An 11,057-nucleotide genomic window follows, 5' to 3' on the forward strand; every position below is an offset into this window, starting at 1 on the left:
TCTGGAACCAACTTCCAAGCGAGGTGGTGCTGGCTCCTACCCTGGGGGTCTTTAAGAGGAGGTTAGATGTACACCTTGCTGGGGTCGTTTGACCCCAGTACTCTTTCCCGCCATGGCAGGGGGTCGGACTAGATGATCTACTCAGGTCCCTTCTGACCCTAGAAACTATGAAACAGGAAAGTTGATAAAAATCAGTGATTTAAATTAGGCTTTTGGCTTGCTTATTTGAGTGATTTAAAATACACTTGATTTAAATCAATTCATCATGAAAGAGAGCAGTAGAATAAGGGCACTGGACTTCAGAAAAGCAGGCTCAGGGAACTGGTGGGCGGGATCGCCTGTGATGCAAGTCTGCGGGGAAAGGGAATCTGGGAGAGTTGATGGTACTTTTAACAGGCCCTTTTAAGGGTGCAGGAGCAACCTATTTCACTGCAATGGAAGAATGGAAAGTACAACAGGAGACCCACCTGGCTAGACAGCAGTCTCTTTAATGAGCTGCAACTCAAAAAGAAATCCTACAAAAAGTGGAAACTTGGACATGTTACTAACGTAAAATATTAGAGTATCATGAAGACATAAAAGGCAATAAAAAGGGATTCTACAAGTAGGTTGAAAGTTTCCAATCTGTATATATAAAAGTAAGACCAAGGAATGTATAAGTTGTATATGAAATGCAGGAAGTGGCTTAGTTACAAATGATGCAAAGAAGGCCAAAGTATTTAATGCCCTTTTTTTACTTCAGTCTTCAGGAATAGGGTTGGCTACAAGCTAGTGAGAGCAGTTGGCAGCAAAGGTAGGGAAGGAGGCAAACAGCCTAGAGTAGTGGAAGGAACCGTTCAGGGATTACTTAGAGAAGCTAGATGTTTTCAGATCAGCAGGATTAAATGGGATATACCCTAGGATAGTAAAAATTGTCTGAGCTAATTTCAGATCCATTGGCTATCTTCTTTGAGAAATTTTGGCAGTCAAGTGAGGTCCCAGATGACTGGAAAAGGGTAACTATCTGCCCATCTTTAAGACAGATAGAGGATCTGGGGAATTACAGACCAGTCAGTCTGATCTAGATACATGGAAAAATTATGGAGTGAATCCTCAAGGAACCTGTTTTGAAGCACCTGGAGGAGAGCAAGGTGATCAGAAACAGCCAGCATGGATACATCAAAAGCAAGTCATGCCTGACCAACTTGATTTCCTTCTATTTTTTTGTGGGTTGGGGGAGAACAGTGAATGTGATATACCTTGACTTGCAAGTCTTTTTACAGTGTCTATCATGACATTCTCATGAATAAGATAAAGGAATACAGACTTAATGAAAGTACTGTAAAGTGGGGATGCATAAGTGGTTGGATCATTGTGCTTTTTAAGTGAACATCAATGGTTCAACGTCTAGTTGGAAGGAGGTATCAAGTGGGGTTCCCCAGGAGTTTGTTGTGGGTCCCAGTATTGTTTAACATCTTCAGTAATGATTTGAACAATCGGGTTGAGTTCATGCTTAGCAAATTTGCAGGTGACACCAAGTAAGATGGAGTTGCAGACACTCTGGACAGTAGGATCTAGAGTGACCTGGATAGACTGGAGAAATGGTCTGAAACTAGTCAAATAAAATTCAGCAAGGACAAGTGCAAAGTCCTGCACTTAGGACAGAATAGCTGTATGCACAAGTACAATGGGGAAAGACTGGCTAGGGTTGTATTGCAGAGAAGGACCAGTGGAGTGTGAATATGAATGAACAGTGTGCTCTTGTTTCAAGAAAAGCCAACAGTATGCTGGGTCATATTTACACAAGTGTCATTTGCAAATCAAGGGAAGTGTTTTTTCTACTATATGGCACTGGTGAGGCCTTGTTTAGAATAGTGTCCAGTTTTGGGACACATATTTCAAGAAAGGTATAAACAGATTGGAAAGAGTCCAGTAGAAAGGGGCAAGAAAGATTAGAGGGTTGGAAAACAAGATTTATGAAGAAAGGTTGAAAGAGCTAGGACTGTTTATTCTGGAGAAGAGAAGATGGAGGGGTATTGATATGCATCTCCAAAACAGTGACGGGTGGTTATTATAAAGAAGATGGAGATTTAATTTTTTCCATGTGACTGTGGATACTGGGCTAAGAGCCATTGCTTCAAGGTTCAGTGGAGGAAATTTAGATTGGAGTTTAGGAAGAACTTTCTGACTATTGGAATGGTCAAGCATTGGAACAGGCTACCCAGAGAAGTTGTAGATTCCCTATCCTTGAACATTTTCAAGGGCAGTTTTAGACAGGCCCTTGGCTAGGTGTTTTAGTCAGGCATAATCCTGCCTCGACCATGGGGCTGGATTAGATGACTTTATGAGGTCCCTTCCAAACTTACTTTCCTATTCTCCTAAGAAAGATACAAGAGGTGTAGTTGAGAGATAAATTAAGTCAATGTTTTTTCCCCCCTCCTATTTTATATATCTAAATGTAGGTAAACATGTAGAATCATTTCACTATTTTCAGATCTGCTAAAGTATTATACCACTACCAATTATCTGAAAATGAAGAAGGCAAGAAACCTCATTTATTTATTTTCTAAGGTTTTTTTTTGTTTTTATTTTATTCATTTGGCTACTGATGATCAGTTTATGTTACTGGATCATTATTTCAGGTTTGCTGACAAATGGATAAAAGCTACATTTCTAAAGAGTGTCATGATAGCGGTGATAACTCAGAAAAGGAATATTATGGAAAGAGAGACCTGTCTGCTTCTGGTTCCGCAAAATACATTAGGAAAGCTGTTGAAAACATTTTGACTCTTCCTTCAAAAACTTTGGATTTGAGTGAAAAAAAAATCCAACATCTCACTGAGGATATATATAGATTACCCAATCTACAAGTAAGTAAACTGTTATGGATAACTCTTTACAAGTAAACCTTTGGCATACATTTTGTGCTTAACAGTTAAGAGCCACATACTATTTTTCTTGATGCGAATGGAAAAAATAAAGATTTTTTATCTATGATTTAACATCTATTTTCTGAAAACTATTACCTGATTATTTGTTTGTATAATTTACAAAAATGATTTTTATCTGTCATCTCCTATATATATATTTTGTGAAAATGTCATTATTAAAATAGTTCACAGTCCAGTTTATTGGCATTTTCACATTGAAGTTCTGCGTGCCAGTGGAACAGGCATTCCAACGTAGGTCTAGTTTTAAAACATATTTATATTTTTCTGCATTAGCATTTGCATCTGGAAAGAAATCAATTGGCTGTAATTCCTGAGGATTTATTTCAGAAGCTGCCAAATCTTGTTTGGCTGGATCTCCGGGATAACAAAATTAAAACTCTCCCCCCTGGAATTGGATGTCACAAGTAAGACCTTTTGTTTTATTGATAATTTAATAACTAATTTATTCTTTCTCTATTTGTCTCTAATGTAATTTTCTTCTAATGTTCAAACTTATGCCCTTTTGTTTTACACTGACCTCAGACCTGAGGATCAGTAAACAAAATTAAGAACTATATTTAAGACAAGACTCAAATTAAATTAACTGGAGGACCTAACCAGTACAGTATGTCAGTGCACAGACTCTTACATATAGAAACATATGGCCTGGTTCTCCTTTCACTTCAGCTATACCTGTCATTCCATTATTTCAGCTGACTTACTCCTGTTTCACTGGTATAAATTAAGAGGAAAATCAGGCCCACAGTTTTAAATCCTGATATGGATTGTAAGCAAGAATGAGATTGGTAGTTTCTTTCAGTCTTTTAAAATAGGGATTGGCAACCTGCAGCCCATGGGCCTCTGGCCTGCACATGTGGGGCTTCAACAGCTGAATTGACCCAGTTCAGGTCCGAGGATCTAGTCAATACTTGATCCAACCTAGGATCTAGCCAGCGCTGCCACTATTTTTCCCTGTGGCAGCATCTCCAGCCAGTGTTTTTTCCTGCAAAACTGGTCAGATTCAGAGCCGTAACAGAGCAGCTGGATGCCAGAGGCAGTGGCGACTTCCAGCCGTTGGTGCTGCCAGTGCACTTGCACAGCTGTGATTGCAGCTTTTGTTTTTCCTCAACCTCCCCTTCCACCCCCACCAAGTCAGCACCTGGGGCTGCTGTCTTGATTATCCTGTCTTGGTTATGCTACTGGTTAGATGTGAACCTGTATCAGCTCTGATTAAACTAGATCTGTGTAGGTATGGATGCATGAAAGGCCTTTAAATATCAAGAGGAAGATTTTTAAGCTTGATTGTCAGAGGGGTTAGCCATCAAATAAACTGGGTGAGTAGTGGGATATGAAAGAGTGCTTAAGATACAGAAAGCTAAACCTATGCAAGAAGCCAAGAGTATAGGGTCATAACTTATCATTTATTGACGTTTTAGGCATCAGAAGGACTAAAGACCACAGTTTTGACAATATTATATAAACATAATTGGCATAAACAAACAAGTAACTTTTTCTGTGTTGAAAGAAGCATCGAGCCATATTTTAAAATTGATGTATTTTAGTCATATAATGGAATCCTAGCTTATCCACTATGGATAGTGTGGGAAGGAGGCAGCCTTTGAAAACAGTGAAATGCTGTGGAATTTTTCAAAGTCAAACATGATCTCTTGGAATTTTGTGATTTAATATAGATACTTAATGGAATTTTAAGATAATCCAAGGGCTTGGAAAGGTGAACCTGTCCAATTGAGGAGACCGAGAGCCTATCTCTGCCACAGAATGATCTGCTCAACATTCTAGAGAAACTTTGTAGAGTTTCCAGTTCCTGTTACATTTTTCTCAGCAATAATGATTAATAAAAAAGGGCATAAATCAAGAATATATAGGCTGCTTCCTTACTTTTGTTAAAAGCTTCCCTGGAAGACTTAAATAGTAATGTCACTAAAGGTATTTCTGCCCACAGTTAAGGGGTAAAGTTGAACAGATCCGCTTGTACCATACTGAGAGAAATATGACCATGATGATACAGTCTAGCTGTCACTAAAGCTTATGGGATTCCTGTACTTAGTATATGCAGGCTATATAAAATAGCTAGTTTGAGCTTAGAAAAATAACACCGTATACTAGAAAAAATGCATGCAATCAAACAGTTGCATACTGTAGCTTTTTATATATTATTAACATACCTAAATATGAAACTGATACAAATAAGGCAGTTGTGACATAAATGTATATGCTGCCTGTGTTGTATGTTCTAATCCAATAAACTGAGACATAACATGAAAATTATTTCATATTCTAAAAGCGTATGCCAAGGGGCCTAGTTATTTTCATTTCATGAAAACAGGAGTGATCAGAGCTGTTTTTAGATTTAGTTTGTATGGCATAAACCTTAGTCAATGAGCAGCACTCTTATTGGAAGAAAATATTCAGGCTTTTATGTGTAGGCTTTCTTCAATATAAAATTATGGCCTGAAAATGTGAGATAAATTCAGTTTTTTCCTCTCATAGGAACAGAATACCTTAGAAATCAATTAAAGTTTAAACTGAAACTAATTTGTTTTGCAACTTTATCACAAAACCTTATAAGAAATCCTTATAAGAATTATCACAAAACCTTATAAGAAATTCTTAAGACTTTGTTGCCTTAATTTTAAAAGAGAGCTCTGCCTTGACTCTATAAATAAGACTTTTTTCATAGTAACATTGAAAAATTTACATATAAAAAGATTAAACTTCTACCTTAAACCACGAAAAGCATAGAAATGCATACCTGAGTCATGCTGATATTAGATAAAACTGAATACCACTATGGCTTGTTGCAAGATTATTATTATTTGATGATCATTATTATTTGATGATCTATTAAAGTTAAATTGGGAAATTAATAATTTGTATTTTCAAACGTGATACTGTCTTCCACAGCTACAGAAAGATTTTGGTAAACGTGGCTAAAAATTCCAAATTCCAAGTCTGTCATTTCGTGGGATATAAAGCAATCAGCTGTATCCACATAGTTGATTCTGATATCAACTAATAATTTCTCATAGGTTCAGATACTTTGGGAGGGTCTCTGTCTGATTTTGAGGTCTGACCCAAGGCTTACTGATGCCAGTAAAAGCCTTTCCATTGTCCCTGGTTTTTAGATTAGGACCTTACTGAATAATCATAAGAAAACAGATAAGCTAGGAGTACTTGACTGTCTTTCGTTGAACTTCAGTTTAATCTAATTCAGTAAAATAATATGCAGAAGTGTTTCAGTAAAATAATATGCAGAATTCCTCTGTTGAATTGAATCACCTTTAAAATATGAATCCAGAGCCACGTGGCTGACAAAATATATATGTTAAATAAGATTTTTGAGAGAGAAATAACTATGGTGTTAGAAACCACTCAGCATGTTTTCCCATTGCTGAATGTTCACATTATAAATTAGTTTTATCCATTTCATTCATCCAAATGCAAAAGTAGTAGCTTCTTTGCTTGGAAACTGTATCAGATTTTATCCTGATGTTAATGTTTTAAGGGAAAATCTCTGAATGTAGAGTCCATCTAATACCATGTTTATACAAATACATGTAATTAAAAATACCTGCTAGATATTACATTTTAAAATATTGTAAACTTTTACTAGCATTACAAAATCAAGCACTCAAGTTAGGAAATGTTTGCATTCACTATCCCTGGGGTTTCTTGACTAATCACAGTGTTGCCCTGCCCTTGTGAGCTCCTCTCTCTAAACCAGTGGTTCACAACCTTTTTAGACTCAAGGCATTGCTCCATAACTTTTAGGAATTTAGTGCCACCCCATTTGAAGACAAATTTATTTCTTCAAATGTCTCTGAAATAACTTTGCTCTTCTGGTTGAAATTTAGCCTGAGATGTATGCTCTGCAAGGACAATTTTAGGCCAAATGGTTAAGGACTGGCTAAGTGTAATAAACTAAAAATGGGATCTTGTAAGGGAAGCTGTTGATCAAACTTGATAGAACTTGATAGTAGTGATATAAGCCCCACCAATAATAATTAAAGCAGCAGCAGCCAGTGTCCATGCTAGAGTGGCCATCTGTTTTATACCGGACCATCCTATTTTTAAACCCTTTGGCTAGGGACAGACATTCAAAAAGCCTGAGCCTGAATTGATTCAATCTTTGCAGGTTAGTCTAAACTGGCTAGGCTAAACCAGTTTGTAAGCACATGGATATCCCCTCCGGACTGAAGAAATATCGGCACATGTCTGCAGTGGCTCAGGCTAGAAGCTGGGGGGCACTAGCGCAACCCTCCCTTTCCTTCTATGGTGCTGAGCTGAGGGGGGGCATGGTCACGCTTCAGCATGATGCTCTGATTAGGGCAGGGCCCCCGGCCCCAGCAGCTCAGCAGGGAGTTGATAACACAGTGTTTATCACCTCCAACTTGCTATCTATCAGCCCATAAAAAAAACAGCCTCTCTCCATTTGTTCAAGCTCTTCTTAAATAGCTTTTCCAAGGAAGAAACAGAGGGACATTACCAGCTACCTGTTGATTAGTTCCAAAAAGCCCTAATCTGACACAGTCCTGTCTGCCTTTGTCCTATCTCCCATGGCATGGACTGTAGCCAGCATGTGATATGCTAGCTAATGATGAGAGGTGTCTGTGTAAGGCAGAGGGGAGGGGGGATCCCTCCTTGAGCAGGGGGAGAGGAGGGAGCAGGAGGAAGCCTGGCAGACCCTGCTGTATGGTCTCTGCTGGAGCTGCAGCCAGGGAGCAAAGGGGAGGGGCCAGCCCAGGGAGCATGCTAGGATGCTGATTTAACTTAAACCAGGAAGGGGTCTGGAACAGACATTGCATAAACTGGTTTGGCCCAAATCAGTTAAGTCTGATGCTATATTCAACCAGATTTATCTCAAACCAGTTTCAGCCTTTTCAAACTGGTTTATGCGCACTGAGCTTCTGTTCTGCTACAGGTTTAAACCAGTTTCTGATCACTGAAACCGGTTTGTGTGTAACGTCTGTGAAAAATCCTGTTTTTCTGTTCACTGGTGGAAATGTGTGTCAATCATTTATTCTTGCAATTCTGTTGGCTGTGCCTAGAGGGCTGTGCACAGCTAGGAGGAGCAGGGCTCCCAGCCAGGGAGGGAGGGAGGTGGCCTTTTGCAGTGGCCGTGCCCCTCACTGCTGATTGGTCAAGGGCCTGGTGGCCCTGTCCCTCACTGCTGATTGGCTGAGGAGGTGGCAGCCCCATCCCTTACCACTGATTGGCTGAAGGGGCCTGCCTTTCACCAAGGAGATGCACCAGTGACCACCCTAGTTCTTTCACCAACTGCTGCTGCTGCAACAGCAATGTTATGAGGCTGCTTTTGCATCCCCTGCAGGGATAGGAGATGATCTTGGTGCTCCTCCTAAATTGGCACATGGGGCTGGTGTCCCTATTCCCACCCCTAATAATGCTACTGATTGCTTTTTAATTGTATTTGTGTTTTAACTTGTTCCTGTTAACTTTTCTTTTACAATTGTTACTGTGTTCTGTTTTCTTAACAGGCAGTTGACAACTTTACTTTTAGAAGGAAATCCTATAAAAAGATTGCCTGTGGAGCTTGGCAAGTACTTACTTCTTTTACAGAAGCATACTTCAAAAAAAGTCTTAGCAATTTTTTGATACTTTGGCATTTTAACATTTAATGCTGTAGTCAGGATCCCTGTTGGTATGTACTAAAATGTCTAAATGTAACCAACACAAGCTGCTGCCCATTTTGTAGTGAATAGGTGCTTTATAGTAAAAGGCAGTTGCTTCATGAAAGCAACACACAGTAGCAGCCTAAAATAAACTGTAAGTCTGGATCATATTCATTGATGGGAAGGGAAATGTTCACAAATATATTTCTCCATCATCCCCAATACAGGAGGGATTGGCAAACTGTTCAAGCAAGAATACATGTCAAGGATCACAAGAACATCTTAGAGAAGCAGTTGACAACCTTTTTACGTTAGGGGCTGGAGTGACCCAGCTTGGGTCAGAGGAGAGTAGAAAGGCAGGTTTTAGGACCCAGTCACCACTGGCACTCCTCTCCTAGCCCCTCTGAGTGGCACGGGGCGGGGGGAAAGCGAGTACTGCCAAAGCCCCTCCGTCTGTAGGCCAGATTCAGCCCACAGGGTGTACATTGCTAACTGCTGCTTTTGAGCATCCACATTATAGTATCTACTACTACAGGTGATGAAAACAGGTTTTTCTATGAAAAGTCTGAAGTTAAACATACTTTAGTTTAGGACAAATACTGGATTTCTGTGGATTTTTAAAAAAGGTTTTGGATACATCAACCTATTTCCAAAATTCTATTTCTTTAACATAACAGAACGAGTTTCCCTAAAATCCTGGGGACTGTCTGAGCTGTTTCGTGGAATGGGCAGCCAAGAAGCCTGAGCGCCCAAGCTCCCATTGGGGTTCTCAAAGCTGCCAGTCCCCTAGCCCAAGTGTGAGGGCTTTGGGGGACTAAAAATTCTGAAGCTGGAGTTATTTTTTCCAGGCTCTTTGTTGCAGAGCCAACGTATATATACCATGCCTTCTTTAAAACAATGTCAGCTATATTATATTATATTACTGTATACATAAAACAGTATAAGGTAATATGATATACTGGGAAGAGTACCTTGCTGAAGCTATGCTCCATTCAAAGATCTTCAAGTGGTCTGCTGCATGACATGGGGTAAAGCAGCATTTCTCAACCTTTTAAGTAGCAAGTACCCCCTTAACTTCTGAAAATTCTAAGAAGTACCCCAACACTCAATTTTCTGGGGGATTTTATATTTACAGACTAATGTGTGCCATATTTTGGAAGAAGGCCTGTGTATATAAGGCCGTGATATGACAGATGTCTGATCTGGTGTGGGTAGGGTTGCCACCTTTTACACCAGGGTGCACAACTCAGGTATGTACCTGGGCTAGAGGTGATGTTGGCCAAAGCTAGGAGGGCTGAACGCCAAATTATTACTGGGGAACTTAAATTTGGAATACCAAATTTTTGCCATAGTTTTGAGAAGAGGAAGGGGTGAGAGAGAGAGGAAAAGAGGGCAAGAGAGAGAGAGAGTATTGGGGTACCCGCATATGCCCTGCCTGTGTCTCGTGTACCCCCAGGGGTACACGTACCACAGGTTGAGAAACTATGGGGTAAAGCACCTCACCCTGTTATGTCTTGTTTTTCCCAGTGTACAGAGTAATGATAATTTCACCTTTATAAAGTGCCTTGACATCTACTAATAAAATGCACTGTATAGAAGCTAGATAATATTACCTGACTCTCTAATTTGGTTCAGGAAAACTAGTCTGAATGCTTTTTGAAGAGCCTCTGGGCTGAAGAATTTCAGAAGTGTATGAAAGTTTGAAATCAAAGAAAAATTATTATTTGATAGTAATGTTAATCTATGAAATCCTTCTCTATATATGTTTGTTAATTAACCGTAGAATAACATAGGCTATAGACACTAAAAATAGTCATATAAAATATGTACTGTTGCTAAGGAGTTGTGTTTGCTTTCACTGTAACTTACTTTAGTAAACAGCAGTTCTGTACTGGCCTTTTTTTGTCTATGTAGTTAATAAAATGTCCAACATTCATATGTCACCAGATATATTCTGCTTTCTGACTAGCTATGCTTAAGTGTTATTTTCAGAAATATTCTCGCTTGAAAATGTTGTTTAAAATTATATTTCTATACTAGCAAATCGGCACTTCTGGTGATGACATATAATTTTAATAAGCACTGTATCGAAAAAAAAAGTGAGCAGTGCAGTGATTAAGGACCTAATTTTCTTGTTCCTGTAGTCCTCCCTGTTCCACCCCAGTATCTATGCATCATTGAGTCTTCCCATTTTTGGATATATGCATATTCAGTAGGCCATTCTTAACATTTCTTTCTACTTTCATCTTCCCTTGGCACAGAGGTAGATTAAATGGTCTAATCATTGTTTTCCATTTCTAAATTTCATAAGTCTATGAGTCTCCTGCATATTTATAGAGACCATCATCAAGTTAGTGGTCTAACAAGATAAAAAATAGATTTTATTCTTCCAGTACCGAAGACTACAATTCTCATGAATCATTCTTCTCATTTCTGTTCAAAAATAGATTTAACATACTACTAAATAATTTTAGATGGAAATGCAATCTCAAACAGT

The 11,057-nt window shown here is 39.0% G+C and overlaps 1 protein-coding gene across 5 annotated transcripts in view; it reads left to right on the forward strand.

Annotated features, from left to right (window-relative positions):
- Positions 1-11,057, forward strand: part of LRRC27 (leucine rich repeat containing 27) — a 95,070-nt gene that overhangs the window by 11,173 nt on the left and 72,840 nt on the right. For all 5 annotated transcript variants that reach the window (XM_019503017.1, XM_019503019.1, XM_019503020.1 and 2 more), the window contains exons 2-4: positions 2,622-2,849; positions 3,204-3,334; positions 8,426-8,484. In XM_019503017.1, coding sequence (XP_019358562.1) covers positions 2,634-2,849; positions 3,204-3,334; positions 8,426-8,484 — 406 coding nt within the window. In that variant the 5' untranslated portion in view covers positions 2,622-2,633. The remainder of the gene's footprint in view (positions 1-2,621; positions 2,850-3,203; positions 3,335-8,425; positions 8,485-11,057) is intronic.

This window comes from Gavialis gangeticus, unplaced genomic scaffold, assembly GCF_001723915.1.
Source record: "Gavialis gangeticus isolate Ggan-Ray unplaced genomic scaffold, GavGan_comp1, whole genome shotgun sequence".
NCBI classification, from domain to species: domain Eukaryota; kingdom Metazoa; phylum Chordata; order Crocodylia; family Gavialidae; genus Gavialis; species Gavialis gangeticus.